The sequence below is a fragment of the Barbatula barbatula genome, assembly GCF_947034865.1.
Source record: "Barbatula barbatula genome assembly, chromosome: 25".
In the NCBI taxonomy this organism is placed as follows: domain Eukaryota; kingdom Metazoa; phylum Chordata; class Actinopteri; order Cypriniformes; family Nemacheilidae; genus Barbatula; species Barbatula barbatula.
In genome coordinates, this window is record NC_136788.1 from 13880751 (window position 1) to 13902958 (window position 22208).

At 41.2% G+C, this 22208-nt stretch overlaps 1 protein-coding gene across 1 annotated transcript in view; it reads left to right on the forward strand.

Annotated features, from left to right (window-relative positions):
* lrp5 (low density lipoprotein receptor-related protein 5) overlaps nucleotides 1–22208 on the forward strand; it is a 45249-nt gene that overhangs the window by 15736 nt on the left and 7305 nt on the right. Inside the window, exons 7-15 of the mRNA XM_079449906.1 lie at nucleotides 1180–1576; nucleotides 1649–1820; nucleotides 17793–18009; nucleotides 18084–18373; nucleotides 18895–19121; nucleotides 20077–20261; nucleotides 20352–20675; nucleotides 21245–21441; nucleotides 21568–21770. Of these exons, the coding sequence (XP_079306032.1) occupies nucleotides 1180–1576; nucleotides 1649–1820; nucleotides 17793–18009; nucleotides 18084–18373; nucleotides 18895–19121; nucleotides 20077–20261; nucleotides 20352–20675; nucleotides 21245–21441; nucleotides 21568–21770 (2212 nt within the window). The remainder of the gene's footprint in view (nucleotides 1–1179; nucleotides 1577–1648; nucleotides 1821–17792; nucleotides 18010–18083; nucleotides 18374–18894; nucleotides 19122–20076; nucleotides 20262–20351; nucleotides 20676–21244; nucleotides 21442–21567; nucleotides 21771–22208) is intronic.

A 22208-nucleotide genomic window follows, 5' to 3' on the forward strand; every position in this document is an offset into this window, starting at 1 on the left:
ATGACATAGGTTAAAGTTTGACAGATGCCATTCCTTTACGATTTAGCCCGAATCACTCATGATTCCACCGACATGTGTAGCGATGGTCTTAAAAAGCGTTTATTTAAAATAGAGCCTCATGGCTTTCTATATTTTTCCCATTCACCCCAGAACAAAATCGTATCGTCCATTTTATCTGCTCACCCGGGCTGTTACCAACACATTGCACTTGCATTAGAAAAAATACTTTCGCCCCTTTTTGCTCTTTCTACTTGGATTTAAAACTCCCTCAAATTTCAATGCATTCCCAGGCCAGGAAACAATGAGATGCATTCTTCAGCTCTCATTCCAGCGGTGCTGGTGAAACATAGGCAGTCCAGCGTGGCGATATAGTGAAGGAGAGGGAGAGGTCATCTGGCCAGATGAAACGAGGAGCAGATTCTGACCAGGATTAACCAAACAGTCCTGAAAAGTTGACGTCCAATCAGGAAGTTTAAGCAATAGCTTATTGTATCGCCCTTTGATTAGTGACAAGATGAGGGCAGGAGGATATTTGACAGGGGGCCGGCAGGAGAGAGGATTAACATGAGAAAACGTGCGCACACCTCTTGTTTGTTTAGCTTGAGTGGCTAAATTGAAAGCATTTGTTCGGGTTTGTCAGGCGTCCGTTCGCTTTAATGAAATGAGGGACAAATTAAAAGCGAAAGAAGCGAGAATGAAGAAAGGAGAAACCTTAGAGGAGTCGATTTCTCTCGTCTTTTATTGGTGTCAGCGCTGATGGATGTCGCTACTTATTGGGTGCTGTGGACCGCAGCTGGTGTTGTGGGTACTGGAGCGTGGTCTGCTACAAAGGGAGATTAAATAAGGACAAGGTTGGACCTAATTGCTTCCACAGATTGGGTTTGGATGGATTCTACAGTTGGTGTTTAAACCTGGCATGTGGGTTTTGTAATTGAGGAATGTGATCTTGCAATATACCATCCGCGAGGACAACAACGTAGTCTGTGCTACTAACTACTACTGTCACATTTTTTTTAAAGTTAAGTCTTTCCACAGACACAAATTCATAGTTTTTCTAGATATAAGAGCAGACAGGGGAGGTCACCATATTTGTTAATCATCTATAATATTTAAGTGCAACATTCATTCTCAATCCAAGTCGTATAAAAAAAACGTAATGTTTATAAATCTTGTTCTCAGGTGCTGAACAGGTGCTCCTGCTGGCTCGCCGCACCGACCTCCGGCGAATCTCTTTGGACTTACCCGACTTCACAGATATAGTCCTGCAAGTCCGAGACATCCGGCATGCAATTGCTATCGACTACGACCCGGTGGATGGTTATGTGTACTGGACGGATGACGAGATCAGGGCTATCCGTCGCTCCCGCATCGATGGCAGTGATGCTCAAACGCTGATCACCAACGAAATCGACCACCCCGACGGGATCGCGGTGGACTGGGTGGCGCGCAACCTTTACTGGACGGACACGGGCACAGACCGCATCGAGGTGACCAGACTCAACGGCACATCTCGACGTGTGCTCATATCAGAGAACTTGGACGAACCGAGAGCCATCGTATTGGATCCTGTGAATGGGTATGTGTTTGGTTTTAAGAGCAAGTCATTGCTGTTGAGTTTGTATGTCTTACCCTCGACTCACTTATGCAGGTACATGTACTGGACCGACTGGGGTGAGATGCCCAAAATCGAACGGGCCAACCTGGATGGCAGAGAACGTGTTGTTTTGCTAAATACATCGCTCGGGTGGCCCAATGGTTTGGCTGTAGACTCCGTTGCAGGAAAGCTGTACTGGGGAGATGCAAAGACGGACAAAATTGAGGTAATTTAAAGTTTGTGTTATATCGGATTGTGGGCTGGGATCAGTTTGTTTTAACCTTTGCTGTTTTTTTTCTCTGATTATTTATAGACCTAGAGCACCTGAGTTCAGATTCGGTGCAGATTCAATGGTCCTAATATGTTTAGTATTGAAGGAATCTGAGGTTTATTGCTCAGGAATCTAAATCAGAAAAACTTGACAGTAGACATCCGGTCAGTTCTGGGGCTATTTTTGTTTGCTGACCCAAACATTGTGAAACCTCGAGAATATTTTCAAAGATTTCCTGTTTTGTTCTTGTGACTCCTTTTTCTCTATCGGAGCTGAAACTCTACTGCATTCGTAGATTTGTTACGTTGTCATTTCTTGCTCTCTTCTTTTGCTGCTTTTTGTGGCGCGGTTTCTACATTTGGTGTGCGCCTTCGAGGTTTTTGCATTGTGTAATTAGTCAGCTACCTGTAGGCACAGGTCCCCGGGTGTCATAATACGTAGAAAGCCATTTTTCATTCCGTCTGTATAGTTGAAAGCTTGTCATGTAAACACAAAGGCAGCTACGGAAACTTCACCCTGTTTTTTTCTCGCTCTCGTTTGCTTTTCTTCTCACGCTGACTGTCGACAACCTTCCCTGACATGCTTCTCTCAGTATGAGAGAATGTCTTTCTGTTCTTTCTGGAAATACTTTATCCAAGCAAAAAAATCTAACCAGTGTGTGACAAGTTTATTCAGGACTCAAACTGCACATCTTTAAAGGGTTGCTTTCATTTATTGATGCACAGAACCCCCATGAGCCGACAGCTTTGGTCCGTTTACCGGTTGCAGTGGTTCAAAGCCACCAAAGCTCTCTGGAAAATGGCATCACAACTAACCTGTTTATAACCCGGGGCTTTTTCAGCTGCCCGGTTCCCCGCTGTTCCGTTTGTAGTGAAGACAGGCGGGACCGGCGGTGAACGGCAGGGTAAGGCCGGCCTAAAACCACATCAAGTCCTTGTTTGCGCGTACCCCGTTTTACAATGTCTTTGAGATGCAGAGGTGGTTTTCTGTGGGTGTTAAAGGAAGGAGCGAGGATGTGTTTTCCTGTGTTAAAGCCAGGCTGAATGAGTTGAGGATTAGGACTCTCCCGCTGACAGATCGAGCTCTGTAAAAGGCCAAGCGTTCATTGAAGTCCACGTGCAGCACCTTTCTAGACTTGTGAACGCTGGTTCTCTCTTTACAACTTAACTTCCTATGGAAAAAATGTATTTCCCTCGGGCGATTCTATTTGTGATGTTATCAAAACAGTTTTTAACGGAAGCCCTGTAAAATTAACAGTGTTCTCACGTTGTTCTCAGTTGTTGTAGAAGGTCCTTTTGTTAGGTTTCAACCTGCTAGGGATGTCACACTGTCAGATTTTCTGGCCAAAATAATTCACGATAGCAATATTATCGTGATATCTGTTGTTTTGGTTATGTTAAATTTGTTCATGTCAAATGTAGTGTTTTTTTTCTTTTTTGTGACCGTAAATGACACTCAAACTATTCACACAGTGAGACATGAGGGTTTGCACCCCTTCCGACTCCTCAACGGCAAAATGTAAAATGTTTTTTCTTTTGTGTATTACCATATTGATTTAAATCTACATATATATAAGTATGTTAATAACGCAATATCAAGACATTAATTGTCAAAACCAGTATATTGTGACAACTTCACAACCGAGATGTTACGCTTCTGAAACAGACAATACATTTGTTGTCATTTAGCAGAAGCTTTTATCCAAAGCGACTTACAGAGAGTTCAGGGAGCAACAAGCGACATGTCATATAGGAGCAATAAGGTGCTAATACAAAGTTACTAGTTTTAACAAAAGCTACAATACTGAAACTAGAGGAAGACAGAAGGTTAGGTTTTAAATATTGAATAGCATGTTTTGTTATTGCCAATGTTATTGTCAATGACTGCACAAACACATCTAGGCTAAAACATCTAAAACAACTCAGTTTGTTCTGGATTTAATCTTATTCCCGTCAAAGTAAAACAGTTTTGGTTTAAAAAAAACTCATTTGTAAATTCTCCTTCCAGTGAATGTGTTCTTAAGGAGGATTTGGGACACCCTCTCTCTCCCTCTTGTCCGACAAATAGCCCGGCCGAGGAGAGGGAAACCCTGTGGTCGTATGTTCAGGCTTGAACCCCCTTTCTACTCCAGCACAAAAGCTGCACAGAATAGAGGTGAACCCTTGCGGAGGTCCTTCCCCACCCCTCTGCCAGATGCACTTTTGGGTGACTGTGCCGCATTCCCCAAACTCCCCGCAGCTGATTGGTGCGTTCTGTTCTTCTTTCCTCGCAAGGGTTCTTCAGATTTACCTTAATGGAGGCGGAGGCCATTCTTCAGCTGGCCCACTTACCCTCCAAATGGAAGAAAAGCCCTTGAAGTGCTAATCGCCCTGAGTTTCAGCGCCATTAGTAATTTCTCATTAAAGATTTTCTCTTTATGCATACTGATGCACGCTTACCTCATCTCAGCTGTCCTTTTTGTTTGACTGATTTTGGACTGCCATAGAACAGTGTCACATTTACATGTTACTGTTTGCCTTTTTTACCGTGCTGGTCCCTTTTTCTTTGATGGGAGGGCGGCTGAAAACAACATTAAGTTTTGAAAAGTGCCTTCTGGCATTTGGAATGTGGCTGCTCGCTGCCTGAATGGTTATAAATAGAGGAATGGAGGCTTTGGGTCCTCCCCTCCCTTCTCTTCCTGCCTCATTTTGCCTTCTCGCTTTTCCCCCCTTAACACATCTTTTTTCACCTTTCTCAAAGTAAAATCGTTTTTTAGACTGAGGACATTTCCATTGTTCATTTTTCATGTTTGTGAAAGGAAAAGTCTAGCGGATGGGACCGTGTTGCTGCTTTAACTTGGCTTGTTTTTGTGATTTTAACTTTTGCCTCTCGCCAGAATGTTTTCGTAAGAATGGCGGAAATGTCTCAGAGTGGTTTTTATTATTTTCCAACTTTTGGAATAACAGTCGGGTCTTATTTTTATCTTACATTTTTATCTTTTATTACAACAACTTGAAAAGTAACTTCCATTCGTCCAGATTGTATCTGCAGACTCTGGACATTCTATTAAGCGGTTTTATGTGGTGCATTATGGGATGCTTTCTAAACCATTTTATTTTCTCTCCCCAGTTCAGTTTGTCCATTTAAAAATGTAAAAATTTGACAAATGCAAGCATTACAAATTCACAATCGCATCCAAACTTTTGACTGACATACTTAATCTTTCTTTCTACTATAAAGTTCTTTTATTTACTCTAAATGACACTCAAACTTGTTTTCATTTACAACCGTCTGACTACATGTAAGAACATCCAGGCACCTTTGAAATTGCGGTTAACCACCTGAAATGTCCTCACCTTCAGCATACGGACTTCCAGCTGGCGTTTCAGGTTTGTGGCGCGTTCTCTTTTACGTGCAATGAAAGATCGCGCTTTTGAACGTGTGCCAACAACATCCTCTTTCATCTCTGGTCCCGCACTCCTGAAAGGAGGCCTGATTATTGCTGCTTGCACGAGAAGGTTTTTTGCTTAAACAGTATGGGAATTGTGGGCATTCGCAGCTTTTTCTCTTTTCGATTGTTTTTGCCTCTTTTCCGAGCAGCCCGCCCCTTTTCTACCCCTCCCCTTTGAACCTTTTAGAAGTTGCCGCGGACCCCCTTAATTCACCCCCTCAGTGTAGAGATGCTTAAGATAACTCGCTTGACTGATGGTGCCGTCCCTTCTGTAGAAACTCCCCTGCTTTGTGGGGCAATTATGTAGATTCTGCTTTCACAGAGTCTTTTGTGGCCCCGATTGGAAAGTGCCATGGTGCCCTCTGGGTTCCCATAAAGGCAAATATGTAGAACAGAGTGAAGCAGAACTTGCACAAAACAGGAGGGCTTTTTGGGGGGGTAGTCTCAAGCCGAGAACGAAGTGTTGTCGAGGACCTCAGTTTGTACACTGGGTTAAGAGGAAGTCATAGGTTAGTTTTTAAGTGCTTAGGAAATGGTTGGCATGGGTCAGATGACCATCAAGTTGACTAGTTTATCTAGAATTCATTTGTTTTCTTCTAGTAATACAATTTTAGCAGTGATTTATTTTAGTTGGCCTGCAAACTAAACTATGCAAAGTTTCGTGTGCTTTTTCATTAAGCTAGTCTTCAAACCCAGTTGATTTTAAAAATGTGTATTTTTGGTACATACCTAATAAATGTTATAAATACCTGTTGTTTATCCTATAACAGCTGGATGACTTGGACAAATCAAATGTCTAATGTTAAAATAGCACGTCAAGCAACGTCTTCTTTTTCATCCCCTAAAAGTCTTCGTTCTTCACGATGAAGTCATTAGACTACAATGAATCCTGAAGTGCGTTTTGATGGAACTTCAGTATGGCAACACTGTGACAACAAAAAGCAACAGCTTGAATGAAGACTTTTATCTGATGCGAGGTGGCCCGGACCTCGTCCGCTGATGGATGCTGACTAAAAACATAAGTGTGAAGAGGATCAATACTGCTTTTCTTTAAAGTCCCCCAAAGCGCTGATCTAATGGCCCTGGCACATTGTGGCCGGCAGGAGCCGTGAAACTTGATTTGCGCAGGGGTTTTTTTCAGCAAGGGGCCTCTTTCTAAAACATTGGCCATGCTAATGATGGTTCCTTTGTCTGAGTTAGCGGCACATCTAGGGCCCGTCAGAGCGAGGGCTGTTTCGATTTGGACGGTAATGGTGGAATAAGCTGTTTAGAAAGGGCTGCGAGCTTCACTTGAAGTTCTTTAGTGTTTATATAGGGTTTGTGATGGATGTCTTGTGTGGGTTTGCCGGACATCATGGAAACGTCTTTCCCAGGTGGATTGGAGACCAGTTTCTGTACATAATGAGGAAACTAGAATATTTTTAGATCTTATGCTGAAGGAAGATAGAATTAAGAAACTTGGTCGGTGCCTTTGGCTGTTTGGACAGTGCTCCAGACAAGTGGCGCAACTGTGCCCTGGGAGACCCAAATCCGAGTCCCGGCACGGCGTTCTTTCCTGATCCTGCTTCCCTCTCTCCTCCAAATAACTTCCTGTCTCTCTACACTGTCCTATAATTAATAAAGGCAAAAAGCTAATAATCATTAGTATCATTATTTTAATGCGTTTCTTTTTAGGGTTCCTCTAATAGCTCATTTTTAGAAAAAATAAAAGAAACAAAAAAAAAGATTTTATTTAATGCATCGTAACATTTAATCTGTGGTAGTACTTGGCCTGCAATATGTGGACCTTGTTTATTTGTCCTTCCCTCATTCTGTAGTTGGAGTTTGCACAGAAAACGTGTTCCTCTGTAATGTATAACCGATGCCCGCTGTACAATCCAGTGAGTTGTCTCAGCTTTTGTTTTCATAATAGAATTCTCCCAAATACAACAGAATTGCAAATTTGTGGCTCCGTTAAAAGTCAGGTTTTTCAAAGTGGGCCAAATCCAGCCAGTGGCAGTCCAAGCCAAACAGCCTTATTGTTAATTGCCTGGTAACAGTTTGTTGCTTTTGCTGGCTGTTTCACTACTAGCTCTTAAATTCTGATGTTTCAGGCTCCAAGGATACACGGTTTGACTTGAATTATAGGGGTATAAAAGACACCTGACGTTTGTAATATTTTCCATCTCCTGTGGCCAGTGCTGGGCACACAATCCAGCGATTCTTTCACTCGCGCACTTATTTTGTTTGGGAAAACAAATACCCTTGAATGTAAGATTTTTACAGGCAAGCCGAGCGTTTGTTACACTTTCACGAAGAGCAGAAAAGCTGTTGAAATGGCTCTTTAGTGTGATTAATTGGATGATATGTTACGTGTGGGAAATGCGTTTTATGTGTGCTTTAACCGGGGGGATGTAAAACACTTTGAAAGAAATTGAAAACCAAAGTAGAACCATTAGCGTTTGTTTGGAATATAGTGCTGGTTTTAAGGCTCCCATGTGCTCCTTCTTTCAGGCCTCCACAATGTTATGAAGTCCGAGACAACCCTATTGGAAAAATCCAGGTTGCTTGGGTAGCTGTTTTGGAACATGGAACATTTCTAGCTGTTCTAAGTTGGACATTAGATGGTCTGAGCTCGTAGACCACCTCAGACCAGCAGAAAAAAAAAACAGGTGGTCGAGCTGGTTTTGGAAAATGGCAGTTGGTCAGCTAGCTAATGACCAACTTGGACCAACAACAAACCAGTTTCCATGTTCCATCATCTACAAACATCTAATTTTCCTTTAGATTTTCCAGCTCTCCTTCATTTCACTCGTCTGTATTTCTTTACTCTCTCTGTCTTACATTACAAGTGAGCCTAATAGAGTATTCTACCAATTATTCCATCAATTAATCAAGTATTTGGATAATAAGTACTTTTTCTTTATTAAAGAGCAATAGTTAATATACAAGAGAAAAAAAAGACAGTTCTCTTAAAATAAAAAACGAATTAGTTTGCTTTTTAGAAAAAAAAAGTTTATTGCCAAAGTTGCATGCATTAATATCTGTGAAAACTAAACCCATTTAGTACATTACATTACAGTTTACATAAATTAGTTTTCATTTTCAAAGTTAAGTTTTTTTATTCTTTACTATTAAATAGGAATATATTTGTCCACATAAACATACTGTAGTAAACCAAACTTTTATTTTGGCAGTTCATCGGAAGACGCTTATTTTTTAGTGTATGTTTGATAGCTTTACTTCACATAGCTTCGCTCAGTAAAATGTTCTGAAATAAACTGAGATGAAGTTCATGTCCTCATACAGCGCAGACGAATCCATGAGTAGCATGTTAAACTGTGCAGTTCATTCACTCAGACATGCAGAACAATCAGATGGCGTGTTTAAATAACAGGATTATTTAGTTATATGGACTCAATTATATGGACTCAATGTAGCCGGATAACAGCTTTCACTCGCAAAAAAGACAAAAACTCAGTACAATAGCGGTGCACTTCACACAAACAAGCGGCTCTGTTTAGCTCAACTGCCAAATGTTATCACATGCGTGCTACACTGGTATGTGTATATATATATATATATATATATATATATATATATGCCGCACTGTACAACCATGCATGTGTGTATAAACAGCCACCAAGACCACTTTCAGCCTTTGGACATAAGGAACGTACCAAGAACACATGCACGACACACACAGTATTTGTTGCAGTCTTGCGGTTGTCAGAGCAGAAATTAATTGAAACGAGAATTTGCCTCGATAATTTTTTGTATTCGAATTTCTCTAGTTACTCGAGGAATCATTCCAGCCCTAGCTTGAGACATGATTAATATTGTGACCTTTGGCCCCCTCTGCTTGCTTTCACACATGCTCGCTTTCGTTCCTGCTCCATAGTGCCTCTGTTGCCACCATAGTTGGTCTCATTTACTGAGGGACGCGCATCATCGTCCCACATCTGTCAGCGGGCGGCTGGTGAAGGGGGAAGTCGCCAGGGCTCCTCTCTTGTTCTGGAGACGTCTGCTGGTTAATAACTTTACACAGCAGAGGTTTCCCCGTTTTTTTGCAGCAGTGTTGCGGTTATACGCCACCAGAAGCTGTCGACTCATCTGCAAGCAATGTATCCCACATGTCCCCAGAGAAAACATATTGTTTCTGAATTTACAGCCAATTGAGATACAATTTCAACTTGTAGCTTTCTGGTCCGGTTAGACGAATCTCAGGGGTATAGCAGAGCAAAACATTCAAGAATGATGGCATGCAAGATTTATAATATGAGAGTTTTGCTTTTCAATTTTTCACAGCAATTACATCATATTGTACGAATATAGAATATCGTTATGAGGGTAAAAGAATGTTTGTATATATTTGTATCGAATTTTTGGCCGATCTTTTTCAGAATTGCTTGTATATATTAAATTACATTACCGGGTTCAGTTTTTGTATTGTTAGATTAACCTCCCAAATGTATTCATACCGTTTCATTCCCGTAAAGAGTTCTGTAACACTGAGCCCGGTCTTGCATTTCACCAGATTTAAGATTTATATTTGTTTTTGATGGCCAAAAAGAGAGTCTATGATACATTAGAATTGTGTGCTCTGTGAGAAGAGAAAATGATTCTCTATAATATTTCCACAGTTTTATTGCTGTTATATAAACTTAAGTGGAGCGTTCAGGAGCGTTTAGGTAAATTGACTACTTTTCTCAACACAGTTTGACCTACTCATCTTACTCCTCTTTGTCAAAACATAAGAGCTCCACTCCTCAAGTCTGGGCGTGTGAGTCCTCTCCCAAACTAAAAGGGTTGGCCGTATGAAAGCATGCAAGATATCCACAGGATGTTAATGTTTTTATTTATGTCGACGTGATTATATAACGAGTAAACGGGATAATAGCATTTTTCTGAGGTTTGTCTTGAGTTTTATTTCAATGTAGAGGTGGCGGTGAAATGCAAACTATGGATACTGTTTCGTCTGCTTCATTTTGGTATTGTTGTATTATATAACTGAGGCTGTCATTTTAAGTTAATTGAGTATGATTAATGATCGAAAAATACAATTAGTCATGCTCCCATCATGCATCTCTTTCCTAGGCATCTGACTTAACCAGACGATGCTTACAGATTCAATTCAAGAAATTGGCTCATGTTCAATAATATGGAAATGAACAACGCAGTGACCTCTAAAACCTTTTTTGTACAAAGAAAAAGTATTTTCGTAGTGTATTCAATGCTTATTTAAACTCTGGATAAATTTGATTCATTGCAATTTAATTGGATTAATTCAATTACATAACATGTAACTCCTGTGTTGGCCACATGTTTTTTATGTTAAATATAAATTTGAGTAAATTCAATAAGAAAATTACTATTTAAATTACAGTGATGTATTTATAACCAACATCATGCGATTTTTAATATCACTTTTTTGTCGTAGGCTATCTAAAAATGGAATCTTATAGTAATGGATATCAGATATTTTTTCCCACTGCTTGACCTGCTGATTTTTCTGCTTTCTGTGAAGGCCATGGGAATGATAACTTCTCTCTCTGGGCTCCAGCAACCCATGGGAGCCGACAGCATGCGCATGACTGCTAAAACATGAGTCAATATTTTTGCAATTTCGCAACTCGCATCTTTCACTCGCTTTTTGATCCTCCAGCGTTTCTCATCGGGAACTTTCTCAGCGTCCGTCTCCCCGAGTTCAATCGGAGTCTGGAACTGCAAGCACAGCACCGGACGGAATGGACAGGCACGAGCGTCGGGCACGGGGGTAAAGCCGAAAAGCAGAACGGCCCGTCATTGTGTTTGAATTAAGGCAGTGCTGTTCTTGGCCTGCACAAGCAAACAACAGTTAAAAAGATAATATCGGCCTGTCAGAAGAGCCGGCCAAACCTCAGGTGAAATTGTATGATGTTTCAAAGCTCGTGCAGGAATGGAAGGTTATTTTGCTGGATTTTACTCTCGAGTCGGGTAATTGAAAAAATATGGCGGTCGGCTTCTCTGAGCATTGGCATGGAGACGTTTGTATGTGTATGTTTAATGTAAAGGTTTTACAATCGCCGTATGATCATTTTATATTTCCAGGAAAGTCCATGAAAAGTGGCAGCCATTAGCACAGCATCCGCTTTAACGCATCGGTGCGAGAAAATATCAAAATAAGACAAAATTGAGATTGAACCAGCCAACCTCAATAATTGACTAGTCGCGAGAAACTTGTCCAAATTTAATTTTTTTATTTTAAAACGACTGAGCTCAACCACATGCAGAGAGATACAGAAAGCAAACGTGGTGCATAAAACAGCCGGTGAGCGTCAACCTCTACGAGTTTAACATCTTGGAGAGAAATGCTTTTTTGATGAGCTAAGCTTTCATTTGCTTGCGTCTGTTGTTTCTCTCATCCTCCTCACCTCCGTTTACGCCCGCCATGCTGTCACTTCGGTCGTCTTCATATTGAATTTGCTTGGCACCCTGGTGCCTGGACACTTTTTATAATCTGGCTTTGAAAAAAAAAACCAGCGTCTTGACTTTTCGTCAGAATTAATGAGACTTTTGGGGGCTTTGTTTGGTTCGTTTTGTTACGTCTTTCCTCTTTAAAAATAGGGTTCGTACTCCGCATTCTCATCGCGCAATTCTCACTGAAGAGGAAAAAGCGCAACGCTCTTTTACATTAAATGGCCATGTCTAATCGCGTCTGTTAAAAATGAATAGAATTTTTTTGTTTGTGAGAAAAAAAGGCTCCTACTGAGAAGGGGAGCATCAAAGTTCAAGTTTTTGTGTTGCAATTTATTAGCCATCATGTGATGAACGCTGCTTGCAGTGTGATATTTTGCGTGCTATATCTGGGGACCATGGTCCCACGAAACCACCTAAAAACGCCCTAGCAACCACATGGCAATGACCTAGCAACCATTTGGAAAGGCCTGAAAGTTTGGTGGTGAGATCCTTAATGAAAATTAAACATGGTTTTATTATAGAGAAAGTGTATTTTTTTACTTTATTTTAATATTTTTTGTAGTAACCAATGTTTAATTCCCCCGAAGGTTTTGCATGAATTATAAATAAGAAATAAAAACTATATTTATACATTATCATCTTTGTATACTAGTATAAGTTAAAATTTTGTTAAATATCCCCCCCTACCCCCTCAAATTAAAATAAAAAACTAGCTTCGTATATTGTGGTAGGCTAACTTGAGACCAGTTTTATTGCACCTATGCATTGTTGTTCTTTTGTTGCACAAATTGCTTCTATTGTTTTCCCGTACTTTGTAAATCGCTTTGGATAAAAACATCCTCTAAATGACTAAATGTAAGTAGTTCAACCAAAAATGCATTTACTCACCCTCTATTTATTTCAAACCTGTATGACTTTTTCTTCAAAATATCTTCTTTTGTGTTCTGCGGAAGAAACTAACTCATACAGATTTGAAGTTACAAGAGGGTAAGTAATGACAAAAATAGTCATTTTGGGGTGAACTATGCATTCAAATGTAGTTTTTGCTGACGTTATCAAGAAAATTGAAATTGAAAAAATTTTGCAGCGTTTTGGTAAAAACTTTTGTTACCCTGGCCAATTTTTATATTACCTGAAATCCGCTTACTTTGCGTGACAGAGTTGATGCAGTTTACTGATTTTGTTTATTTTTCATTTGTTTACACTCTTGTTAACTTTACCTCGAACTCATGGCGCCTCCGAAAGCGTCTTCAGCCTGTTTTTTGGACTGTATCTAAACTGCATGTTTTCAGTCCCCTCAGAGTTCGCTTTTGTGTTTGGGTGACCTCTGAGACCTGCACGGGTTTGGCGGGGTCTGAAGGGGGTTCGGCAGCTGGCCGCTCCTTAAGCACATACAGGACTCTCTGTGCACTGGCAGCCATGCGTTTCTATACCCCTCACCTCCCCCTTCTGCTTCCCCTCAATTCCGTTTCCCATCCCCCTTGCTGAGACCTGGAGAGACCTTGCCGCAATCTGGGGGTCTCAAAATTGTTCAGTTGCAAACTTGGTCTAGAGACCTTGCCGCAATCTGGGGGTCTCAAAATTGTTCAGTTGCAAACTTAGTCTAGAGACCTTGCCGCAATCTGGGGGTCTCAAAATTGTTCAGTTGCAAACTTAGTCTAGAGACCTTGCCGCAATCTGGGGGTCTCAAAATTGTTCAGGTGCAAACTTGGTCTCTTAATAGAGAACATAAGAGATCGGTGCCAGAGTGAATGTTAAATGAGCAAATATGCTTATGTGAGAGCTTTGGTAACAAAAGGGCTTTTCACACTTGAAATCATTAACCTCGGGTTATTCTCAACCCCAGGTAAACAGAATCCTTGGTAATCGGTTTCACGTTTCAAACTGCTTATAATTGACCAGGGTTTAAGAGATAACCCTGGGTATTCATAACCTGATGTTTCACACTGTGCATCACTAAACCCTTGGTTAACTTCTTATTTGCATATTTGCGGCGTCAACAGTCATGATTTGATAAATACTTCAGTGTCAAACTGAGTGAATAAAAATAGTGTGGGTCCCTTTAAATAACTCAAATAAATAAAAAACTCAATGGATCGTTTACACAACGCACAGAGTTTCTGTGACTCTGCACAGCTTGTGAAACGAGGCAAGCGCTATTCAGTTTTTGATTGGGTGTCTGTTGCTAAGCGTCTGGTTGTATCATTATACCCCCGCTTCGTTTCACACTCCACACGTTGGCCCCGCAATGCGGCAAAAGCGGTGCTAACCCTGCTTCGGAGGGGATAACACCGCTTCAAAATTACAAGTGTGAAACGTTTGTTTACTCTGTGTTAAAATCAGGGTTTAGAATAAAGATAACCCGGGGTTAAGTGCAGTGTGAAAGCCCTTAGGAATCAGTTTTGTAGCAACTCCACCCCTTCACTCAACTCCCCCGAAACAGCCGAGCAGGTTTGATTTTGTAGAAACGGGATTTCAAGAATGCTGATGGGATATTATGGATGGACAGAAGTGGTCAGTGCTTACATGAAAAAACTTTGAACACTTAGCAGCAAAAGGGGAAACGGATGTCGGCAAGGTATACCATCCAATAAAACTCCTGAAATTAAAAATAATTCACCTCGCTCCAATACGGCAATGAGAACGTTGGACCAAACATTGTTTTAAATTGGTTTGTCGCAAAAAGTTAGCCGTAAATATGTTATTGACTTGATGACGTTTAACAAACATTAACTGTGATAGTTCACCCCAAAAAATCATTTACATATGGAAACGGATCCGGTCTGGGGCACTATTGACTACCTATATTCTATATTCCTACTATTGTAGTCGATAGTGCCCCAGGACTGTTCGTTTACAAACAATCTTCCAAATATCTTTGTGTGTGTGTGTTGCAACAACAAAATGAAGGTTTGAAGCAGTTTGAGACTGTGATGAGGAATGTTTTGGGTGAACCTTTCCTTTAACGATTTAAGTTTGTGAAATAAATCTCAAGATGGCTTTCAGAAAACGTCAAGAACAAGTGTTGTACCACCACTCAGCGCCGGAGCCATAGAAACACCATTTTGTTTGACAAGTCATGTGACGTCTCTCCACCCACTGGTTTCTGTCATTGTGGTGAAGTCAGATTTGCATGCTGTGTAAAAACGCTTTTGTAGTTTTCAAAGGCCCCTCCTCCACCTTGTTGCGGCTTTTCGAGAGACAGAAAGCAGATTTAAACTCATGTTCTTATCACCCACCCTAATGAAAAAGTCAGGCAGTACCATAGTACATACCGTGGTTATACCGCAGTACTTGGTAACGTTCATGGGTGTACTTCCAAAAAATATGGATAAGTACAAAGAACAACCAACGTGGTTGAACCCAGCTAATCACCATCGTGATATGCTTTTCCAGAGGGCTGGCAAACATCTGTAAAACTTCATTTTAGACCCGCTGAGGCTTTTCTGCGTCTGGAGGAGTCGAAGAAAAAGCGCCATTGTGGTTTCGGCCCACTGTCTGTTTGTTAGCATTCCTTCAGATTGTCAACACCTCTGCTGTCTGAGGAGAGAGGAGCCTTTCACCACGGCTTCGGTTTCCTCAGTTTCCCTTCCCCTCAGGTGTCTGGTCATGTAGTTCCAACACTTAACACCTCGATCCATCCACAAATCCATCTTAGTTACACCGGTTGGCTATGTCAGGAATGCAATGCTAGCGTTGTGTTTCGCACTGCCCTCTAAATGCTATCTACTGCTATCTGTCTGAAGTATAAGAAATAGTATGATGTATTAAAGCATTAAGGGTCACATGACCCCATTGTGTTGCGTTTCATTTGTAGGGTTTTGTTTTTACGTTTTAAATCAGTTTTTTTTTAAATGCCATACTTGCGTAGTATGGTTGTGCTATTTTGACAACAGCGCTAGGTCTTCCTCAAGAACAAGACAATGTAATGTGCTACCTAACTTCTTACAAGATTTCATCAAATTCCCAAAGGTGCACATTTTTTAATGCAGTTTAATTCCCACGTCTTCATACGTAGGAGAACAGTGTAATCTTATAGAAAGCGTAGCCCCGAAATGCAAAAAGAAATAAATCAGGTGGACACCCCTCCCTGCCAGCCGCTGGCGACCGCCCCAGTCCCCTCGGAGCCCCCCTCTCCGGTCCTCACAGGAAGAACTCGAGGTTGGGAAAGAAGTCTCACAGGAAGTCTTTGTTCGAAGAGCTACTTTACCCAGGAACAATATGCTACATTAATACGCCCGTCACTCAATCTTGACCTGCTTGTTTGAGCGTTTATAATCTCATTTATCATTCAGAGAGAAGATGTGATAGAGTTAACTGTCACAGGTTTCTCTCAGCAAACAAAGACATCTGGCCGCAGGCGCTTAGAACGAAGTTTAGAAAAACATGCGTAGGCTCTCTGCATTTTTTCGTTTCTAATTGCACAGGTATAGGATGACACGAACCCAACGGCTTTTGCAACATAAAAAGCAACATGGATGCTTTCCAGACATGACTTCATGATGACTTGTGCGTTCATTTATATGAGAAGTGATACATTTGTACAAACTGATTTTGTAAATGTAGGTTTTATCAATAACTGATTGTTCACGTTTTCGTGTTTATGTCTGGCATCCTTTTTCCCTTCTGTCTGACTTTTAGAATAAACAAGAATACTTTTTTTTCTTGACCCACAAAATTGAGAACCGCTGGGTCGGGCGTTGAATGTTGGCAAAATACGCCGTAGCGTTTGGGGGCGGTCTGTTATTGATCATTCGCAGGCCTTCGGAATAGGGCCGGGTAAAAGTCGGTAGGTTTGAGGTTGTTGCGCTTTTATTTTTTGCTGGTTTTCAGCTTTTTCCAGAATATATTTGATTAGGTAAGCAGCATTTACTGCAACTGACACCCATTCGCCAAATGTGAAAAATGGAAAGCCGTCTATTTAGAGAGAGTGTGCTTTGAGGAGTAGTAATGTCAGGACGCTTTCCAGAAACAGTAATTGCAACCTTTTCAGAAACGAACCCAATTCCCTTCCCAGCAACCCACTCGCTTCAAACTCTTGTCTGTCACTTACTTCGTCTCTCTCACTTTATCTCTTTTTCTGGATTTTGTCCTAATTTGTGTCCTATTTCCTATTTTTTACTGATTGTTTATGTTGTTAAGAAGTTGATTGTAAATAAAGTTTTTTCAGTAACAAATATTTCCCAGTCTCTCTCTCTCTCTAAATTCAGGCATGTTCTGGCTCCCCTCCCTATATCAGTTTGCTGTGTTTTTCTCCCTGTAACGCAACCTTCGTGTCTTATTTTGTCACATTCACTCATTCAAATATGATACACTTGGCCGGGATCAGAATGATTGTGTAGCCTTTCAGCGGTGAAAGCACACCGCTCATTCTGAACGAAGGGATTCAAAGTCATGCTTGAGCTTGCGTACTCTGTAATGACTTAAAATAGCTACTCTTCTGGCAGTTACATATTTGGTTGTTTTTTTTTCCACATTTGGGAAATCCTAGCTGGTTTGGATTAGGATACTGCAATTATGGCACTTCAAATATCTGAGCATTTGTAGATCTGTCCAATGGTGCATGTGGTGTACAGCTGTTTGGCAAGTGTAAACAGATCCGCGATTTGTTCGTGTGTTTTCTGTTTTTGGCTGTTAATCGCAATAGATTGATCTGACCACCTACAATTTAACAATTGTCAATTAAGATTGACAGGATTTTTGCAACGTATGCCAATCTTTTGGATGTGCCTAGTAAAGTGTAACTTCGCACGATTTCTTCACGATTCTTGTTTTGCGCTGTTGTAGCAATAAAAAGCAGGTTATTCTCAGCAAAATTTATCATTGTTGTTGTTGTGTCAATTAAACATTATAATTTTTCTTATGTATTTGTTCCTTTTTATATATAAAAATGCAAAGTTGTTTTTCAATCCAAATAGTTTAGATTAAACAAAAAAATGGATGTATATTATCAGTCAAACCGATGTTTTCAATATTGGATCAGTATGTTTCTTGTGTATTTGCATGTTGCTGAATTTCTAGCTTCGTCCGGCCTTTACCAAACATCCTCTTGTCGACAGGTAATAAATGTAGACGGAACCAACCGGATGACCATTCTTGAGGACAAACTGCCTCACATCTTCGGTTTCACTCTGTTGGGAGAGTATATCTACTGGACGGACTGGCAGCGAAGGAGCATCGAACGAGTTCACATCGCCAACGGCACCCGCGAGGTCATCATCGAGCAACTTCCTGACCTCATGGGCCTCAAAGCTACGAAGGTCACGGAAACCTATGGTAAGAAATCTCACGTTAGATCAGTTTAATCCTTGATGAATGGACAAAAAACTAAAATGTGTCCCTGTCATCAGGTACCAACGGCTGCGCTGAAAACAACGGCGGCTGCAGCCATCTGTGTTTCCATCTGCCGCGGGGTCTCAGCTGCGCCTGCCCCATGGGTCTGGAGCTCCTGAGTGACCTGCGGACGTGTGTGGTCCCAGAGGCCTTCCTGCTCTTTACCAACCGCGCGGACATCCGAAGCATCTCGCTGGGCACCAACAGCAATGACGTGCCCATCCCGCTCACCGGGGTCAAGGAGGCGTCCGCACTGGACTTTGATGTTTTGGAGAATAGAATCTACTGGACCGATGTTAGCACCAAGGTATGGAATCCATGTTGTTTCAAGCCGGTTTAATGTTGGTCAGTTTGAATTGTGTCTGTGTTTTGAGGATTGAGGTAAACGACATGTGCAGGTGACCAACAAAGCAGGTCTCTTAAACAAGGTTGTTTGAATTTCTCTTACTCGCATATCTCAGGGGAATGGTCAAATCAAGCATTACGAATCATTTAGTCATTTATTTTTACCTCCGGATTGGATGATGATAAAGCAAAGCCGTCTGCTTGTAACCCAAAACATCTGTGACTTAGATATTAAACGTCAACAGACAAGATTCCACTGTATTCTATCGTGAGGAATAGATCCAGCAAAGTCCAACATATTTTATCTCAAGAGCTTTAAAGCCGCTTGTGGTCTGACTGTCTTTTTGGATTTGGTCACAATTACATTTTGTAATATGGTTTCAAAGTACCATTACCATGCCTCATAAAACATCTTGGACAAGTTGAGCGAGACCTTGTATTTCCATATTTTGTTATTTATTTTGTTTTTTTATTTGTTTGCAGACTATCAGTAGAGCCTTTATGAATGGTAGTTCGGTGGAACCAGTTATCGAGTTTGGTCTGGACTATCCTGAGGGCATGGCCGTAGATTGGATGGGTCGAAACCTTTATTGGGCTGACACCGGTACCAACCGCATCGAGGTGGCTCGCCTGGACGGCCAGTACCGACAAGTGCTGGTCTGCAAAGACCTGGATAACCCACGTTCTCTAGCACTGGATCCCGCCAGCGGGTATGTCTACTGGATTACTCAATTCTGTCATCAATTATTCACCCTCATGTCGTTCAAAATCTGCATATGACTGTTTCTTTGAGAAATGTCTCATTGAGTTTTTGGCTATATCACGGAAGTCATATATACCCACCCTGGCAATTTTCTATATATAGATAGTTTGGTTCCAAAATGAGATTTGCATCTACATTAAAAGCTCTCATAGAGACATACTCATCACTATCCCTGCGTCTCTGCGGGGCATCAAGTTGAGTATGTGTGACGGAGAGCAAGTGGCAACATGTGGCTGAAAGTAGTGAAGTCATGTCCTCCAGCACCCATCAGGCATTCCTGTGGCTTATGAAGCATGACTCTCTGATAGCCAACACATTCTTCAGCATTGTTTCTTCTCACCTTCACAGTGAGAGGTGTTGACTTTTAGCCCAGTGGCGTAAATTAGTATGTTGAGGAATCAGATAATGCGTATTTTAATTCTTGTTTTACCAGATGAGAGGGAAAAGTAACATTTGTATTGTGTAGTGTAGACAGGAAGTGGAGCAGAAGGCCTTCAACTATCCTGTCTGTGATGGACACATGATATTGTGATTTTCTGTCTTGTCTTTTTTGCTGGCTTGCTGTTTTGCATTTCTATTTTACTTTCATTCATTTCAGTGTTTTCTTTCTTGCTGGCTTTCTCGCAAGTTCTTTCTGTTTTTATTTTTCATAATATTTTTCTTTATTCATTCATTCATTTCTTATTTGTTTCTTGCAGTCGGTTTCTTTTTTCAATCTATGTTGTATTGATACAAAACAGATATTCATGATTTTCTATTAATATATAAAATTATTTTGTTTAAAGATTCTTTTATACAATTTTATTTGACTTACATAATTGATAAGATTTTTGAAAAGTCTTATTCATATTTTTGTTATATATGGGGTCATGTAATCTTGTGTACATGATTCGGGTTTCCAGGTACATGTACTGGACTGAATGGGGAGGTCGACCCAGGATCGCCCGAGCTCACATGGACGGCAGTAACATTGTGACGCTGGTGGACAAAGTGGGCCGAGCCAACGGCCTCACCATCGACTACATCGACCAACGTCTTTACTGGACAGATCTGGACACCTGCATGATCGAATCTACAAACATGCAAGGTAAACAACTAACTAATCTCCTTGCAAATCATCCCAAATGCCTATTTACTTGACATCGCCATATGAAAAATCTTCTTCAATCATTCTCAGGTTCGCAGAGAGAGATTGTGGCCGACGATCTTCCTAACCCTTTTGGTTTGACTCAGTACCGTGACTACATCTACTGGACGGACTGGAACCTGCGCAGCATCGAGCGAGCAGACAAGCGCAGTGGGTTGAACCGCACAGTGGTGCAGGGCCATCTAGAATATGTCATGGACATCCTGGTTTTTCACTCCTCCAGACAAGATGGCTCTAACGAGTGTTCACAAAACAACGGACACTGCGCCCACCTCTGCCTAGCGTCACCCTCAGGAGCCCAGTGTCGCTGCGCTTCACACTACACCCTTGAGGCGAATGGACTCAACTGCAGCTGTAAGTTTACACGTCCAACCTTCTCCATATAAGTGCTTACCCAGATGTATACACGGCCAGTTGTTTCCAAATAAAGGTCTTCTGCACAATAGTGGTACTACCTCTAAAAGGATTTTAAAATTTTAGGGCCAAAGAAATCTAGGGCCTCTCAACGATAACATTCAATTTGTTCCCCAGACGTTGAAATGAATAATAGTGTTAAAGATATAGTTGGGAGGTTGGCACTCCTTTAGAAAACAATGGCTTCTGGCCATGGAAAACTCAGTCATATTTTGCATTTAATTCCTTATAAGTTTAAAAATGACTGAACTTGATTTAAAGAGCGGGTAATGAAGAAGCCAGGAAACATTTGGCAAAGAGTTTGGCAGCACTCTTTGAATCCCGCTTTTTCATTTCGTCCACATTCTTTCTTGGTCTTCCGGGAAAGTCTGATTGCGCCGAGTTTGATGATTGCATTAAAAGTTGGTCATGACCTTCACCTTCTCGTAAACGGAATGAGATTGAATAAGGAGTGCCAGACACTGACCTGCGTTCTTACACTTGTTGCCTCCCATTGCTTTCCTCAACAGCGCCCTCTAGCTTCCTGCTCTTCAGCCAGAAAAGCTCCATCAGTCGAATAGTCCTGGGAGAACAAAGTCCAGACATGATTCTGCCCATCCACGTTATGAAGAATCTGCGTGCCATCAGTTTCGACCCCCTGGAGAGGTTGGTGTACTGGGTGGACGGGAGACAGAACATCCGGCGGGCGCGAGATGATGGCACTCAGGTAACTGTTAAACCAATGCCCAGTGAAACCTGTACTTTACTTGATACTCATGAAGATCACAGACTTGAAGGTTAGCCACCATATATTTTTTATCATTAAGTATTGTTTTATTTACTATTTCTCAAGGCATCTACTGTGATGACACCAACCAACCTCCACCCAAAGCAGCCCCACGATTTGAGTCTAGACCCCTACAGCCGCACTGTCTACTGGACCTGCGAGGCCACCAACACCATCAACATCCATCGCATGGATGGGAATGTCATCGGAGAGGTCCTGAAGGATGACGGGGACAAACCACGTGCTATTGTGGTGAATGCTGAGAAAGGGTAAGAAACACATAGACCATAGATTAAGTATAGATAATGTATAAAGTTTTTATTTGCAATGAATGCAATATAAATGTAAACAAAACGAGTGAAGCAGATTCAGATAAAGTAATTGTGAAAGTAGTTGCAGCAATGCAACAATGAAGGTAACAAATAATCATTGAGTTCAGAATGTAGAGCTATTCATCAGAAATTTATTGGGTCATAAAAAGTGTCCTTTTCTTCCCAGAATAAAGCTGATATGAGTTTGCTGATACCATGTGTACAGAGCTGTTTGGCTATTTGTTTATGTTTATGTAGTAGCCTCGGTGATCTAAGTGTTTTAGTCAATACTAAAAGTATTAGTCAATTATTACTTTGACTAATAAAAAAGGACGACCAATACAAACAGCGCACAATAAGCATATAAATGTAGATCTAGAAAGTAAACAGGGTGAT